The 17,546-nt window shown below is 39.7% G+C and overlaps 3 protein-coding genes across 3 annotated transcripts; all 3 read left to right on the top strand.

Moving 5' to 3' along the window:
- The first annotated feature begins 1,176 nt into the window (after nucleotides 1-1,176).
- LOC139216670 (NACHT, LRR and PYD domains-containing protein 12-like) lies at nucleotides 1,177-6,869 on the top strand. The gene is made up of 8 exons (XM_070847865.1): nucleotides 1,177-1,457; nucleotides 2,344-4,105; nucleotides 4,193-4,366; nucleotides 4,701-4,874; nucleotides 5,044-5,217; nucleotides 6,036-6,209; nucleotides 6,312-6,485; nucleotides 6,678-6,869. The coding sequence occupies exons 1-8, from the start codon at nucleotides 1,184-1,186 to the stop codon at nucleotides 6,859-6,861; spliced, it is 3,090 nt and encodes a 1,029-aa protein (XP_070703966.1). The 5' UTR covers nucleotides 1,177-1,183; the 3' UTR covers nucleotides 6,862-6,869.
- A 153-nt stretch (nucleotides 6,870-7,022) lies between these two features.
- LOC139216314 (stonustoxin subunit beta-like) lies at nucleotides 7,023-10,149 on the top strand. Its single transcript, XM_070847405.1, has 3 exons — nucleotides 7,023-7,040; nucleotides 7,284-7,494; nucleotides 9,581-10,149. Exons 1-3 carry the CDS (start codon nucleotides 7,023-7,025, stop codon nucleotides 10,147-10,149), a joined length of 798 nt encoding a protein of 265 aa, XP_070703506.1.
- Nucleotides 10,150-12,965: 2,816 nt separating this feature from the next.
- On the top strand, nucleotides 12,966-15,752 carry coa3b (cytochrome C oxidase assembly factor 3b). Its single transcript, XM_070847866.1, has 2 exons — nucleotides 12,966-13,170; nucleotides 15,038-15,752. The coding sequence occupies exons 1-2, from the start codon at nucleotides 13,002-13,004 to the stop codon at nucleotides 15,142-15,144; spliced, it is 276 nt and encodes a 91-aa protein (XP_070703967.1). The 5' UTR covers nucleotides 12,966-13,001; the 3' UTR covers nucleotides 15,145-15,752.
- The last annotated feature ends 1,794 nt before the right edge of the window (nucleotides 15,753-17,546 follow it).

The following is a 17,546-nucleotide window of genomic DNA, read 5'->3' as shown; positions in this document are numbered from 1 at the left end:
TACCTCAAGTTATTACACTGAGAAGTTATTTGTCACATTCCAGTTGTCAGTGCTATAGTTGTTGTTAGTATTTTGGTTTCTGTTTGTTTTCTCTTCATGCCTGCTCATGTGGGGATTCTTGAATCCTTAATGTTGAATTCTTGAATCGTTGGGTCTCTCTCTTATTAAAGAGTTTGGTCTAGACCTGCTCTTTATGGAAAGCGTCTTGAGATAACGCTGTTATGAATTGGCGCTATATAAATAAAGATTGATTGATTGATTGAAGTCGCCAGGCAATACTGTATTTTAGATTATCTTTCTTAGTCTTACAGTATGTGAGGTTGGTGTTTAGGTAATCTCCACCCTATTCTTAGATGTTACAGTTGGTTCCTAAAACTGCTGTATAATTATACCTTTGAGACCCTTTTGAGGCTGCCACAGTAATGAGTTCTATATAAATGTATTAGAAACCCTCTCTTTCTCTCTAGTCTTCTTCCGATCAGTGTGGCAGCAGGGTATTTTCAACATGATAAGGTATTGTACACAACATTTTAACAGTTAATAATATATTTTTCTTCAAATCTTATGCTTACGGTGGATTTTTAATATTTATATCCTGAAACTTATTTAATTTGTTGGCTGTTTTGATGCTCATTCTTTCATCCAGTGCTGTCATTCTAAGCTGACTACAGCTGCCGTCCACCACAAAGGAGCAAGCTGCCAACGTTTCCGAGCCATTCAAGCCTTCAGGTGGTCAGTATTCAAGACTTAAAAGACAGGCTTCCAGTGGAGTATTCCTTTGATTAGGTATATATGTAGCTTGAAAGAATATGTCATAAGTGAGAAAGGTTAGTTTATATAGTAATTGTTGCATTAAGAAGTGAAAATGTGCTGAAACTTTAACTTCAGAGTTGTGACACGTGTGTAGATCAGAGACTCAAATGCAGAGATAGACTCAGGACACAATGTAAAGTATAAAAGTGATTTCTGTGTAGTCAGTCGTATACAGAGGATCAGTACTAAGCAGGCAAACAAATGTAAGCAGGGAATAGACAAAAATAAAACAGGAAACATTACAGGCAAATAATTAATGGGATGTTACTAGAATAGGAAACAAATTTACAAACCATCACTGTATTGATTGAAATGCACCCTTAGTATAAATTGTAACCAAGATTTAATGGTCTTTCAGCAAGAAGAAACCATGACAACACCTGTAGAGCTGCTGGCTACATTGGAGGATTTGGCAGAGGGAGAGTTTAAAAAGTTCAAATGGTTCCTGCAGCAGGCTGACATCTTGGAAAGCTTCCCGGCAATGTCGAAGAGCCAGTTAGAGAATGCAGACAGACTGGACACGGTGGATGAGATCATAGAGACCTACAATAAAAATGCATTTGAGGTGATCATTAAGGTGCTGAAGGCGATCAAAAAGAATGACTTGGTGCAGCGGTTATCAAACATCAACTCAACATCCAAAGGTAAGTAGGGGAGTAATAAATGAATACATTAAAGCATAGAACAGAGTTACATGTGTAACTGCAGAGCTATAAATTGCATTGGGACCATGGCAAAGATATGCCATCACTGCTCTGTGTTGTCAGAGCCCTAACCGCAAGGGAGAGAAAAGATAAAGCAGAACTGAACTGTTTTAGAATACACAACATTTGTCGCTGGGGAAGCACCCTCTGCAAGTACTGTACATTATGGTTTATTTATGGTTTATTTGATACAAGTCCATATTTGTGCCCCTAAATTTTGCTCTCTCAAAAACACCATGTGTTGTAGCAGAACCGTTATAACTGGAACTTCAAAATATCAGAAGCTTCTTTAAAACATTATGTTGGATAGAAAGGCACACATCAGGGGCTAAATTCATGTCTGGTAAGGTATATCTGCAAAGGAATCCAGATGAAGCATTGTAGGCAGTAGGTGAAAAGTCCCCAGGCCACTGATGCAATATAACCAATCTAAACTGATTCAACTCAAAACTACAGTGAATGGGTGGAGCAGAACCACTTTGTAGGCCAACTAATCCTGGATTTAATGTTAAATTCATGTTTAAACTTTTGACCTTTTACTACAAACTGTGCATTATTATACTGACAAACCTGTGACATTGCACTGTTTACATATTTCCTGTGCTTGCAAAGCTCTCTCACTTACTTTCTGACTTTTGTCCAACAAGAACAACAATAATAATAATGATGATAATAATAAATAGGGCAGTGAATTGATTAAGATTCAGGTTTCAGCAGGGAATTGGGCTGAATAGGCAACATAGAGTTAGAGATTTGTCTCCATTTATCTGGAAATGTTTGCATTACTCTTTACGCTGAGAATGTCCCTTCTTGTTTATTCTTACAGAGGCTCTTGCTGATTGCCAGCGTAAGCTCAAATCCAACCTGAGGAAGAAGCTTCAGCCTTTGTTTGAGCAATCCACAAAATCTGGAAAGCAGATGTTGATGAATGAGGTCTACACTGAGCTCTGTATCACAGAAGAAGAGGTACAGTCTGAGAGGATGAGAAAGAGGCCAACAGCTTCTGGCAAACTGGCAGAGTTCTTTCAACTGTCTCCTGGTCAAAATGGGTCAGTTAGAACACTCATGACAAAAGGAGTGGGTGGTATTGGGAAAACAGTGTTGACACGGAAGGTTGCCCTGGATTGGGCCGAAGATAAAGTCGAGAACAATGTACAGTTCATATTTCCATTCACTTTCCGAGAGTTGAATTTGCTGACGGGGAAAAAATTCAGCTGGGTGGAGCTTCTTCACCATTTCTTTGCTGCTACCAAAGAAGCAGGAATATGCAATTTTGATAAACTCAAGATCGTGTTTATCCTCGATGGTCTGGATGAGTGCCAGCTTTCTTTGGACTTCCACAACAATGAGACTCTCAGTGGTGTTAACGAATCTGCTTCAGTGGATGTTCTCCTAACAAACCTCATCATGGGGAAACTGTTCCCTTCTGCCTGCCTCTGGATAACCACAACACCTGAAGGAGCCAGTCAAATCCCTCCAGGGTACATTCACATGGTGACAGAGCTGAGAGGGTTCACTGATCCGAAGAAGGAGGAGTACTTCAGGAAGACATTCAGAAATAAAGAGCTAGCCAGCAGAGTCATCACCCTAATTAAGGCATCCCGAAGCCTACACACCATGTGCCACATCCCAGTCTTCTGCTGGATCACTGCAACGGTCCTTGAGGATGTGTTGAAAACCAGGGACAGAGGAGAGCTGCCCAAGACTTTGACGGAGATGTATATCCATTTTTTATTGCATCAGTCCAAACTGGCGAATGTCAAATATCATCGAGGAGCTGAGACAGATCCACCCTGGAACAATGAGACCAGCAATTTGATTCTATCCCTGGGAAAACTGGCTTTTGAACAGCTGCAGAAAGGCAACCTGATCTTCAATAAAGCAGATCTTACAGAGTGTGGCATTGATAATAGAGCTGCCTCTGTGTACTCAGGCGTGTTTACAGAGATCTTTAAAGAAGGCCGTGGACTGAACCAGGAGAAACTTTTCTCCTTTGTCCATTTGAGCTTTCAGGAGTTTCTGGCTGCTGTTCATCTCATTGTATCATTCACCAACTCTGGGGTCAACCTCTTGTCTGAAGAACAATCAACTTCCCAGCACCCTGAACTCATCACAGAGCAGTCTGCAGTGAAACACCTCTTCCAGAGTGCAGTCAACAAAGCTTTACAGAGTCCAAATGGACACCTGAACATGTTCCTCCGCTTCTTAACCGGCCTTTCATTGCAGACCAATCAAGAACTTCTTCGAGACCTTTTGAAACAATCAGGAAGTAGCTTAGAGAGCAATGAGGACGTAGGCCAGTACATCAAAAAGAAGATCAGGGAGAATCCCTCTCCAGAGCAATGCATCAACCTGTTCCATTGTCTTAATGAGCTGAATGATCATTCTCTAGTGGAGGAGATCCAACAGTACCTGAGTTCAGGATATCTTTATTCAAACAAACTGTCTCCTGGTCAGTGGTCAGCTCTGGTCTTCGTCTTACTGTCATCAGAGAACAAGTTGGATGTGTTTGACCTGAAGAAATTCTCTGCTTCTGAGGAAGGTCTTCTGAGGTTGCTGCCAGTGGTTCAAGCGTCCAGCCTATCTCTGTGGGTGCACAACTTACTGTGTATGTCAAATACTGTAAATGGCATACTTTTAGGTTCGTAATCATTTTTTTCTAACTACATCCTCAGGCTAAGTGGCTGTGAGCTTTCTTTGAGAAGCTACGAAGCTCTGACCTTAACTCTCTGCTGCCTGTCCTCGAATCTGAGAAAGCTGGATCTGAGTTACAACAGTGTGCAGCACTCAGATATCCTGGAGCTCACAGAGGGCTTGAAGAATCCACAGTGTAGACTGGAAACCCTCAGGTCTGCTTGATTTTATAAAAGTGTGCATTTTTATATCACCTTGTCATAGAGAGGTGAAGTCCCACCCCTTTTGGTTGTAGTCAACAGTGAGATACCAATAATTTTATGATCTTGTTTGAATTGTGCCATGAATTCCATAAATTATGTTTGTTAGTTGAAAAGATAATTTTCCTAATTTAAGGAAGTTGCAGTTTATCGTAAAACTGTTTAAGTAGGAAACACGTATACGTAACGTATAAAACACAAATACGTAATAAGAAAGAGTACACAACCAAACGTTGCATATCAGACTGCATCAAATCAAAACTTATTTTCATCATTCATTCTTTTTCAGGCTGATTTACTGTTATCTGACACCCACAAGCTGTAAAGCTTTGTCTTCAGTTCTCAGTTGCGAGTCCTCCAGTCTTAGAGAGCTGGACCTTACAAACAACCACCTGAACGACTCAGGAGTGGAGATGCTCTCTGAGGGATTGGCAAGTCCACACTGTAGACTTAAAACTCTCAGGTCAGCCATCCATATGACTAGCCACATCTAAATCTGTTTGAAGCCTGACATACAGAGTAACACTAGCTGAAAATCTATTCATGCTAATACAGACATCTAGATTCTATATTTTAAATAGAAACCCAGCGTTTCTAGATTTAATGTTTGTCTTCACTTCCACCCTTTTTAGGTTGGCTGGCTGTGGGCTGACATGGAAAAGCTGTGATACTGTGGCCTTTGTCCTTAGCTCCCAGTTCTCCAGTCTGACACAGCTGGACTTGAGTGTGAACAACCTGATGGATACAGGAGTGCTGGTGTTTAGGTCTGGACTGGAGAGTCCAAATTGTAAACTGGAAACTCTCAGGTCAGTTGGTTTCTGTAGAGAATCCCGGGTTCACATTACAGCCTATGGCACTCAAATGTAGAAGTTTTACCTGCAAGTGTCCATAGGTTTTCCTACTAAAGCTGGAATTATGCTTCTGCAGGTTTGTATAACATGCACTTCTGCCAAATCTCAGCAACACATAGTGCGGACCTGTGCATCCAGCAAGCTGATTGGTTGATCCTCTCTTCTGTTGGGGAGTTTTAGTTTAAAACAATTTTTCCCATTTCCCATTTTGCCATTATCTCATCCATTTGTGTTGATAAATCCATGTTCCTTCACATTTGTTTGATAGATGTTTGTGTGCGCAGTCAGTCTGTCTGATTTGTTAAATGTGACACTGCTTTCTAGTGGACAGGTGCGTTATAACCCCAAACTGTACAATTATAAAAGAAACATGTGCAAGCGTAACCGAGTGACACTGTGGAAGCAGAGCTCCAGCTATATAGAATATTGTAATTGATTTCTTTAAAAATCAAAAGATCAAAGATTAATCGACAATTCTATAATTCTATATAATGTTTGCTCACTGTGTCAAATGATGAATTCATTGGATTGCAACTAGAGGTCAAGGGGTCAAAACAAGGGACCAAAGCCCTAATGGGAAACTCATACGGGTGCCAGGCCTAACCACCTCAATTTAAAGACGGCTCTAACTAATTCAAAGATGCTTAAGTAGTATGTGGCCTCTAAAAAGGTCTTTATACACAATGAATTCAGTCTGTCCGGTTTAAATTTCCAGCTTGAGAGAAATTTAAGCAGATTTTCTAATGCTTGTTTTGTGATTCATTCTACTTCAGGCTGAGTGTTTGTAACCTGTCGGAAAAAAGCTGCGAAGCTCTCGCCTCAGTTCTCACCTCACAGAGCTCCAGCTTGAAAGTTCTGGACTTGAGTAAAAACAGCCTGCAGGATTCAGGAGTGAAGTTCCTTTTTGCTGGGCTGGAGAGTCCACACTGTACACTGGTAACTCTCAGGTCAGCAGAGTGAAATGATTTGGTATTTCAAACAATATTGCAAATTGTTGCATTTGCAGACCCACAGACCCTTCTCTGTTATCATGAATCATTCTTACCCAGGTTGAGTGAGTGTAAGCTGTCAGAGAGGAGCTGTGAGGCTCTGGCCTCAGTTCTCAGCTCCCAGACGTCTAGTTTGAAAGACCTGGACCTGAGTAGCAACGACCTGCAGGATTCAGGAGTGAACCTTCTTTCTGCTGGACTTGAGAGTCTTCAGTGCAGACGGGAAGCTCTCAGGTAAGAACAGATTCACATTTACATATACATTTGTACATACACAATCACATGACTAGATTAAACTATGTGTAATCTCACAGTAACTACACAGCAGCTGTTACTGCATCCTAAAATCTTTAATCGCTGCCTTCCAGAGGGATGTCACTTCAGAGTCAAAGCAATAACTCATTGACCATGCATGAATTTTAACAGGTTGTCGGGCTGTATGGTCACAGAGGAAGGCTGTGCTTCTCTTGCCTCAGCTCTGAGCTCCAACCCGTCCCACCTGAGAGAGCTGGACCTGAGCTACAATCATCCAGGAGACTCAGGAGTGGCGTTCCTCTCTGCTGGACTGGAAGATCCACAGTGGAGACTGGACACTCTAAAGTATGGCTGATCAAGTGCTGACAGTCTTTCCTTGACAGGAGCAGAGCATTAAAGTATTAAAGAATACATCTGTTTATTGCAACTTGGGTCTTGATCTTGAAAATAATTAGATTGAAAAAGCTGTAAAACCCCTGGATAAACCTTTGAGGGTTAAAACAGGTAAATGGTAAAATGATTATCCAATCATTGGTGAGTACGATGTCATATCGTATCATAACTAATAGAACTGTTGACAAAAAGAACTAAAATAACACCCTGGTTTTAACGCTGGAGTTGGGAGTGAGTGCTCTTATTTCTATAGTCAAAGAGAACGTAATGGTGGCTCTGAGGTGCAAAACCCAGAAACAAATTTAAAGAAATCACTAATATTTCACAAAACATAACAAAACCAAAAACATAACATTTTGCAAGAATCATTGTCCACCTTTTCAGTTTTTTTTTTTTAAATGTGTTCTCTGTTTTGCTGTGGTGTTTTCTGAAATATGGTTGTATTTTCTGCTCGTTGTTGCGTTTTGTCCAGTGCTGTGTGTTCCACCTCGGGGCCACAGAAGATATACTTACTGTGCTGCTATTTCTTACTATGGTTATTCTTTCAGAGTGGACCATGGCGGAGCGCAGAGGTTAAAACCTGGTCTGTTGAAGTGTAAGTATGTTTTTTATTACTGAGAACAAAACTGTTTCCACTTTGTATTAAACTTTGTATTTGACTAAAAATTAACCCCCATTGCAAAGTGGGTTTACTGGCAAAAGTGACATATTGTGTTGAATTTGGAGAACCCACCTGTAATATTAGTTGTGTTGGGCTGTTTTTATTGCTCTTGTTTGAGTTGTTCATTGAACACAGCTGTCACACGCTTATGACATAAGCCCATAGGTCCTTTGCTTTCTTTCTTTTCTTTTCTTCTGTTGAGTTCTTTTTCATCTGGAGCATCATACATTTTTCTTGGATGCATCTTAGGTTTTTCAGCCACAGACTCTGCCATACTCCTATTTGGTGCAGCCTACTCTGCTTCTACAGTTTACTCCCCTCTTCAGCTCTGACAAACCAGTCATTGCTGGTTGATATAAAATGCATCTAACAAATTTAAGCCTTTAAGCATTAAATGCATATGCATTGGGGTGCACCAGGGTGCATACAAACTGGATCTCCAGTCAGGTGTGTCTGCTTACTCAATACAACACAAGTTTATTTGCAGAATGCATCTCTTTTGTGCCTGGGAAAACACGTGCAAAGCTATAGAAACTCTGGTTCTGAGCTTCCTCTCCAGATACCATTGCAACTACACAGCCATGAGTTAACCATGATCTGCCCTGCAACCAACTGTATATAACAAATGGGCATAGTCACCCATTGGTTTATGGACAACGTTTGATGTCTAGAGTTTGGCATTTGCAATCATGGTTTTGGAACCAGAAGTGATGTTCATTCTATTTAGGAAAGTATTTACTGAGGTAATAAGTCAATTGAAATTTATGGTCATTTTCTCATAGTCTGCCATACAATTGGAATTCCTTTGGCAGCCAGCAGTCGCCCCCTGCTGGCCAATAGAAAGAAAGCAGGATTTAGGTACTCTTGCATTGGCTTCACTTTTCAGAGCCAAAAGCTACGTTCACTTCTGTTACACAGTCTGCGGCTACAAAGCAGGACGGCAGCAGCTCAGCTATCCCCTGCTGTGAGACTGTGATGCAAATAACACTTGAAAATAACTTGACCCAGGCTAAACCAGAGTGACCAAGGGCCCCATTTATAAAACAGTGTGTAGGGTCCATACTAAAAGTGCATGTGCACACAAAAGCCGAAAAATAATCAGATTTATGTGAGCACCTGCATACAATATTCCAGTCAACCTGGAAATGTGCACACTTTTCCACTATCTGCCTGATATTCTGCCCCCTATATGAACCATAGCACAACACCTTGTGAATGTTGATGCACAGAAATGACAAGCTGATCAGTGGTTCAATGGAAGACCACACAAAAACTATATATAAACTAAAATCATATGTTGTGATATCTGCTGTTGGTACTATATGTTGGTACTCAGCTCTGCAGTGCTGTAATTTGATATTCTCTTGGATTTTTACAACCGATGATAGTTCCATCAGTTAGCCTTGCTTATGTGATTGAATAGGACTGGTTGATGTGGTTGAAAAGGATCAGTGTATTCACACGTCATATTGGGGAAAGACAAGCCAGACATTAAGACAGTGCTCTACAATTGACCACGAGTGTGAGTAGCATACAGTCCCTCTCCTCTGTGTTGTGGGGTGGGGTGTGATTTTGAGACAGCGCTGATACAAATATTGAGTAAAATATGTGCAAATGTGTGACAGGTGTCATTATATATGATGGTGTCTCTCACATTTGATTTCTCCATCTGTATCACCAATTTCCCCTGTCTCCAAAATGTTTTAGACGACACATAGGCCAGAATTTCCATGCAGGTGCGCACATTCTCCTGTCAAGTTTATTCTTATAGATCCTAACTTTTGCTTGGAGGTGGTCTACACCTCTTTCAGGCCCCATTCTGTGCATATACAAGGGTTATAAATGAGGCCCCAGTTTCCTTGACAAAACCCTATTTGGGGTCCTTTAGAAGTCCTTTAGAAGTGACTGCTTAGTGCCATAGAATATCTCTCATTAGACCGACGATAACAAATATGTGATTGTTGCATGTTTCAGAAGCATATTTTGTGTCTGCTTTATTGTGTGCTGCTCTCTCTATCAGATGCCTGTGAACTCTCACTGGACCCGAACACAACACACAGAAGCCTCATACTTTCTGAGAACAACAGACATGTGAAAAATGTGGAGGAGGAACAGCCTTATCCATATCATCCAGAGAGGTTTGACCACTGCAAACAGCTGCTGTGTGGAAATGGGCTGACTGGTCGCTGTTACTGGGAAGCTGATATGAAGGGACACCCTCAAATAGCAGTGGCTTACGGAGGAATCAGTAGGAGAGGAGATGGTAAAGACAACATCTTTGGGCGGAATGACAAGTCCTGGGAACTGCAGTACAGTGCACAGAGGTGGGTTTTTCAGCACAATGACAGAACAACATACCTAAACATCCCTCACAAACCCTTTCACAAAGTGGCAGTGTATCTGGACTGGCCTGCTGGCACTGTGTCTTTCTACACAATCTCCTCTGACACGCTGACATGCCTCTACAGCTTCTACAACCGATTCGCCGAACCCCTCTACCCTGGGTTTGGCCTTGCTTGTAAGAATCAGGAAGTGAGAATTGAGAATCTGGCATCTGGTTGCTCACCATCTCTGTGTCAGAAAGATTAGGGAGTGAAATCTGTCAGACAGACATTTGTCACAAAATTCTGAGAAACTCAGGTAATCTCATTTTAAATCAACTCCAACCTAGTCCCACGGACGTTCGTGAAATAGTCACAAAATGACTATGAATTCGTGTCTGTGGGCATAAATGTCCCCGAGCACAAATTCCAAATCAATGTGTTTCTATTGGATTATGTATTTGTGTCTATATCAGTCTATATGTCTATATACAGGATTGTGTCCTTGTTTTCCTGACTGTTATCTTATCAGTCCACATCAGTCTGCAGCCTGCCGGGCAAAAACGTGGGTTTGATAAGTCAACAATATGAGTGGTTTATTCCAATGACTATTCATTTCAATTTATTTCTCCTTCCATCCTGAATAATCATATTTTTTATCAGTTTTTAATGCCAAAAGCGGCTCAACTGTTTCTAATATGTGACACAAACAAACAAATGTAGATTTTCTTAATATAGACCATTGAAATGCAGTGCTATTACTGATTCAGCTGTACTAGATATTTGATATATTCGATTGCTATATCTTTATATAACAGCAAAAAAGGACACTGTGCTGCGAGCGCATTCAACTATTGCTTTGGACTCTTTGCCTTCAGTTGGCATCATTCCATTTAGAATTGCCGGTAGTCGGCCGTAAGCTGAATCCAAACATCCCTGTATGTTTTGAGAAAAAACTGTGCAAGTGAAATTAACTTCCTTAAAACAATAAAGCACTCAAAGGTTGTGAGTGTGTGTGTGTGTGTGTCCGCCTCAAATTTTGTACAGTGTGAAGATGGGGTTATCAAGGTGGATTTTACACTTCACGTCCCTCATTTAATACTAAGGTGTTATTGGCCAGTTTCTGTTCGAAGGGCGGGACAGGCAAAGTGTTGTCTGAAAGTGTTTCAGAAAATGTGCACAAGCTCCTTTCTCATTTTTTGTAATCAACTGCTGTATGAAGCTTCCACTGTGAGGCTGAGGAACATTGTCAAACATTATTTACATGACCTTTTTTTTGGTTTGTTCGTTAGACTTGCTTTCATCATATCCTGAGTGTAAGATAATAAAAAGACTGATTGCTGACTAACTCTTCACTGGAATCGTGTTTTATTTGCACAATTAAGCTACATTTGAAACTGCAGCCACAGGATCAGAACCAGCTATCTCACAAACTGACTCATGTTGAATAATATGTTATTTAATGTTTCGAATGCTGCTAAAGGTTATTTCTTGAGAAACGCTGGACATTACAAACATGTGTATGATAATGTATTATACAATAAATCAGTCTACTACTTGATGTTGCTGTTGGAAACCTCCCTTCATTATAAACTTCTATTGCGCTTCAGTGGAGTTTGGTTAGAGCGCTTATTAAAACGCAGGCTTGTCAGCTCATCACAGGATGGTCACTTTAGACTTAAACCATCATAGGAGGGTTACTCTTCAGTGTTGTATGAATGGGACATGAGTGAAACCTTGGCAGGAGCAATTGGTGAGGATTGTAGTTATTTCAGTAATATTACCATAACCATTTATTTTGTCAAGATGGTGGGACTGTGTCACTTGTAAAACCCGTATAAGATCCCAGTAATGTTCCATGTATATATAAGAGTTTATTACTTATTTATTATTATATTAAGAGTTATTATTTATTATTATACTAAGAGTTTATAACGATAGCTAAAAATGATTTTCTATTATATAGCCTGCTGTATAGCCTATTGTTTTTGCTTTGTATTTTGCTTTTATCCATCAATTTCTCTTTATAACATTCACTTGTAAAGCTTAGACACCAGCAGTTATATCAGATACATCAGATAAGTGGTCTTTTTGAGGGGTATTGCAATGATTCTGCTGAAAGGTACTTTGAACTTCATTATTCAAAGCTTAGAAGTCATACTATTGATTTGGACCAGTGGCCATATTTGACAAACTTCTTAATATTACACTTAGTTGATGCTCTAAAGAGCCTACTTAAGAGATAAAGCATAAAGCGCATGTAATTGGTACTGTCATTTAGTTTACAGTGGACAACATCAATAAATGCATGATATTATTCAGTATTCATCATTTTACCATTGCTTTTCTACCATGATAGAACCCCCTTTAACCAGCCCTGTCCCCTTTTTTCCTCATATGTATGGGATATGAATATAATATGAATAGGCCTACAATACCAACAGTCTTCGTTTTGGAAGACAACTGACTAAAAGACCCTGATTTAAATATCAGACAGCCACAGAGGGCTTTCACTTTACACTTCCAGTACATTTCTTTTTTATATAATTTATTTTACACTGCACTGTTCTTTTTGTACTTCTGTAATTGGCATTTTTCCTCTGCAGATTGCATTTAGTACTTTTTATAGTGTGTATTACATTTTTATTTATTTACCTTTATTTTAGTTATTTATTTGCTTTGCAACTAGTACTTACAACATTTTTACTTATTTGTTTGTATTCATGATGGTGCTCACTTTAACTTTCTATGCTACTACTGTAACACCAGAATTTCCCCCCCGGGGATCAATTAAGTATTTCTATCTATCTATCTATCTATCTATCTATCTATCTATCTATCTATCTATCTATCTATCTATCTATCTAGATGAAAATGGGCTTGTATGAATAGAATATTCAATATACTGTAAAAGAATATAGAATATATATTATAATATATAAAATAATATATTCTATAAAAAGAATCTGAAATTATTTAATGCAGCAATTTTTTTAGACATCCGACACAGTAGGGGGCGCTGTGCTATTTTTTAAAAAAGATCTTTTTTTTCTAACAGAACAATAATTCCGGTTCATGCTGAACTTCAGGCATCCAGGCAGCTGATTATCCAAACAAGTGATGGCGGACGAAGGAGCACAGGAGCCGGGGAAAGCCTCGCTGACGGCGGCCCAGAAGCAGCTGCTCCGCCGCCGACAGGAGCTCGACTACTGGAAGGAGAACGCAGCGCGGCTCCGCAAGAGGAACCGGCTGACCGGCCTGGCCATCGGAGCGTTTGTGCTCGGCATGTGTATCCTTCACACCGATGTGACATAACGAGCTGCACATTTAACCGTCCTTCAGGATAGATAGATAGATAGATAGATAGATAGATAGACAGACAGACAGACAGAGGGAAGGTTTAAAAAGCTCCGATCGAACAGGAGCCCGCCAGCAGCAATGCGTCAGAATAATACACATCTATTCATAGTCACATTATAATAATAATAATTAGAAAGGAGTCTGAATTTACTTAAAGGATGTTTTTTTCACACTGTAAGCTTATTTATATTATATTATATTATATTATATTATATTATATTATATTATAGATTATTTTCATTATCTGAAATCATAGCATAATCTGCCGAGGATCAATAGCACTAATCGATTAATTGTTCGGTCTATAAAATCTTGTCAGAGTAACATCATTTTTTTCCCCCAAGCATTTCTGCTTGAAAAGTAGTGAAAAGTTATATGATTTCCAATATTGGTGATTAATTTCATATGGTTGACTAATCTATTAACCAATGAAGTATTTCAGTTTAAAAAATCATGTTAAGTAACATCATCAAACAGTTCCTTCAGTCCTCCTGTTTCCTCAAACGTCCTGGATAAAGTCTAAATCTGTTTGCAGTTTGAAACATGAGCGTGAGATGATGTGTGACTTACAATGATAAGAACAAAACCCTGTTGGCGCCGCTGATTAAATCTCCAATAATGAGCACAGATGCAGTTCTACTGTGTCTACACTGTAAATGTCCCCGTTGTGGGAGTAACAGAGGAATATCTTCTCTTACTGTGTCTGCTGTGTGAGGTCGGGCCTGTTAGGAAAGTCTGGGTAACGTTAATACTGAGAGAGCATGTTTTTTTTTACTCACAGAAGCAAAGCAAAAGCAAAAAGAGAATGAAGCTTAAGTGAACAACCATCCCGATGACAGTCTGTACAGTGCTTTTTGTTTTTTCCCTATGATGGCTGTGTGTCACCAGAGGGTGCCACAGAGTCACCCATGACTGTAATGACATGTGAAGAGGCAACTTGTTGAACCGTAATTTGAATATTGATGATTATTGATACAAAAGCAGTTCTGTTTAGCTGTAAAATGTTCAACCTTACTGTGAAAAACCAAAATTGAAATATGACTTTATATCAGCATTTTCTAAGTGAATACAAAGCAGTTGTCAAATCTTCGAAGCTCAACTTTAAAGGACAGGCGGGAGCCTCCTTCCATTAGATAATCGAAACCAAGAACATCATCCATAACTGAATACTCTCATCTCAGCCCATTCTGTTCATTCCTCGTGAAGGTCTTGAAAATGGTCACAGATGTTTAGATTCAATCTGGGCTCTGTAGGTTTTTACTAAATGTTATTCAAACAGGAGGAAATAGTGCAGTTGTTGGGGACTATTTTAAGCGGCAAATTAATCCATATATGGTGCAGAGTGAATATTGTGTCGGACTGTGCGTGTACTAATGAAGAAATGAACCCAGTGCAGCAGTATGGCTGTGTTTTTAATCATTTTTGGGCCACGATGGAGCTCTGTGTCACTGGTGAATAAGATATATAAGGATTTGGATGCACACACAATAATTGTTTGTAGAATCAGTTTGCTCACTTGGTTTTTGGTCTCATGGGTTTTGCTGACAGTCAGAAAGTTCCTCTAAAATCAAACTAAGTCATGACAGCTGCTTTATCATCACCTTTATCAGGAAATAGAACTGTTAATTTAGTTCTTTTCAAAATAAATACACAGATAATAAATAAAACCGAAACTAAGTGTAAGCTTTGAGTATTTTACTGTATATATACATATTTTTAGTTTTTGCACTCAAGAGACATCAATACATCCAATGAGATAAACATTCAGCCTTTTCCTTTAACCTGTACTTGTCCAGTCGGCTACACCATCCTGTCCGTCAAACAGGAGAGAATCATGGACGAGCTGGATGGAGAAGCCAAGATCCACATCATGAGAGGGCCACGGACCGGCGCCAACTCCTGATCCTGAACTATCCTGAACTGTCCTGGACCTGCTGTTCTGTCACCGTCGCTATGACATCCGTAGACCGTGTGGTGACATACAGACATACACAGCCTGCTACTCAAAGTCGCATAAGGACAGATTTGTTTTTTCTTTTCTCTTTGGAAATACATCAGATCTTTTGTTCTGGCACTTCTGGGTGCTTTGAGTACTTGAACAAAGTGCACAGAGCACTCGTGGTGTTATAAGAAGAATGTTGCTTGTCTCCACTCTGGTCCGTTGACATTAAAGTGGCTACAACTTGCTGCACCCCCAAAGCTGATACTTTTCCTTTTATTTTGACAGCTATGTTTAAAAAAGTAATTGGCCTGTAGAGGAAACATAGTGATGTACAGTATAGTTGGGTATTTACAGCCCTGTTTAAAGCGTCCTTTGTGCAGGTCTACCAGGATCAGTGAAAACCTGGTCTGCTTCAGAGAACTGAGCCCCGTATCCACTCACTTAAATGCACTAGTGGCAGGTTGTACCTCAACAACATTTTCATTGCATTCTTTGAGTTACTGCTGGTGTAACGAAGGGGGGCCGGATGCCCAAATTTTAATTTATGTGATTAAAGCCTATTATTCATATGTGTGTGTTTGTGTCCATCAATCAGTATTTATTTATAAAGTGTCACATCATAACAAGCAGTATCTCAAGACGCTTTTCATATAGAGCAAGTCAAGACCAAACTCTTTAATTAAGAGAAACCCAGTGATTCAGAATTCCTCCACTTAGGAATGTGGAATCCCCACATGAGCAAGCACCAGGCTACAGTGGCAAGGAAAAACTCCTATTAAACGGATAGAAACCGGTTCAGAAGTGACCAGCTGTCTTTTCAATATACTTTGGTTTTGCTGCAAACCTTTACGTACTCTAATGCAGCAGTATGCCTTAAATAGTTTGGAGTCACCCGTCCACTTTTTGGGAGCATCCGTATTGTAAAGAAACAAGTTATCTGTAGTTGTTACATGCAAATGCGTTTGCATTGTGACCTCGCAGCCATATTAATACACACACAGAATGAAGCATTGTGTCAGAGAGCGAGACAAGGTGATTGAGTGAAAACAATACTTGTTAGTCAAATGCAGTGCTTTGTCTGTCGCTGAGGCATGGAGGCATTTGGATGTGTGGGTGTGTTGTAGGCAAATGTACCTGGTTTTAAAATGACATCTCTAGGATGTTAAAAAAAAAACCCAGTTCCAGTCACTCAAGGAAACAATAAAATGAAAAAGCCTTAATGAATATGTGCTCTACACATTATAAAAACTGACAAGTGTATATCTACATGCTCACTGTCAGAGAGCCAACACCAATAAACACCCATCAGTTTGGCCCAGACTGAGATATCTCAGTAGCTACTGAATGTATATCACATCTTATACAGACATTCAACCAGAGGATGAATCTATACCTAATGACTTTTAGATAGACCCTGACCCTTCAGCTGTATCAGTAGATAATGTACAGGTGAGCTATCAGAACAAACCTTGTGGGCCGTAATCTTAACTGTTTTATTCCTGCTCTAATCGTCAGATAGTCCTCAGTTTTAAGTTGACTTTGTGTGAAAATGTACAATGGCAGTGAAAGTCTGGTCTGTCTTCAATTGAAGGTGCATGTCTAGAGTGCACCACTCAGGTGTTCAGTATTCTACAGCATACACTTTGCTCTCCGAATAATATACCTACTATTATATTTAGAATTTATTATATTTCAAATACTTTTTAATTGGATAACGTTTCGACCCAATAAGTTATAAAATAAGACTTTTGCATGTGTTCCTTTAATTGGGCTGTGTCACAGCTGTCATTCCTTTTCAATATCAAGTCTCTATAGGAATCCTGACTGAGTTACACAGTCTGGAGTATTAGCTTCAGCTGTTTTCCAGGTGCTGTGACCTTTGACCTTTGACTTCCTCACCTTTGAATGCTGATATTTTAACTGTTTGTTAATTGCCAGTGATGCGAAGTGACCCATTAGTTAGTAATGTGTTAAACTAAGTCTTACACTTCCCTCATACTGTAGGGAATTAAAATGTGTAGAAGAACATGAAGAGACTCCCAGTAACTAAAATATTATCATATTTCCCTGGCTATCTAACAGCTGATTTTCAGCCATTGGTTTAGTTCTCCTTCCAACAACTCTCTCATACTGTTTAGGTTCACTCTCACTGCTCTCACAGGATATTATGGATTATTATATATTATTAGGATATATGTTTGGCTGCGTTCAGTGAAAAAGCTCTTAAAAAACTGACTGGACACAACCCGCACAGCACAGAGAGACATAGTTAGCAACTAACATGTGAACATAGTGGAGAATTAAGCAGCAAAAGAACCAGCCGTTTCCCTGGAATATGATTGGGTGGAGACCAAACACAGAGC

The sequence above is a fragment of the Pempheris klunzingeri genome, chromosome 17 (assembly GCF_042242105.1).
Source record: "Pempheris klunzingeri isolate RE-2024b chromosome 17, fPemKlu1.hap1, whole genome shotgun sequence".
Classification (NCBI taxonomy): domain Eukaryota; kingdom Metazoa; phylum Chordata; class Actinopteri; order Acropomatiformes; family Pempheridae; genus Pempheris; species Pempheris klunzingeri.
The sequence above is the reverse complement of the archived record's forward strand: the minus strand, read 5'-3'. Positions and strand labels throughout refer to the sequence as shown.

Bases quoted from the DNA above. Each gene is read 5' to 3' on its own strand.
- LOC139216670 (XM_070847865.1), top strand. From the start codon at position 1,184: ATGACAACACCTGTAGAGCTGCTGGCTACATTGGAGGATTTGGCAGAG. The intron at 4,875-5,043 runs GTCAGCCATCCA...CACCCTTTTTAG, and splicing joins TGTAGACTTAAAACTCTCAG to GTTGGCTGGCTGTGGGCTGA. The intron at 6,210-6,311 runs GTCAGCAGAGTG...ATTCTTACCCAG, and splicing joins TGTACACTGGTAACTCTCAG to GTTGAGTGAGTGTAAGCTGT.
- LOC139216314 (XM_070847405.1), top strand. The intron at 7,495-9,580 runs GTAAGTATGTTT...TCTCTCTATCAG, and splicing joins AAAACCTGGTCTGTTGAAGT to ATGCCTGTGAACTCTCACTG.
- coa3b (XM_070847866.1), top strand. From the start codon at position 13,002: ATGGCGGACGAAGGAGCACAGGAGCCGGGGAAAGCCTCGCTGACGGCG. The intron at 13,171-15,037 runs GTATCCTTCACA...GTACTTGTCCAG, and splicing joins AGCGTTTGTGCTCGGCATGT to TCGGCTACACCATCCTGTCC.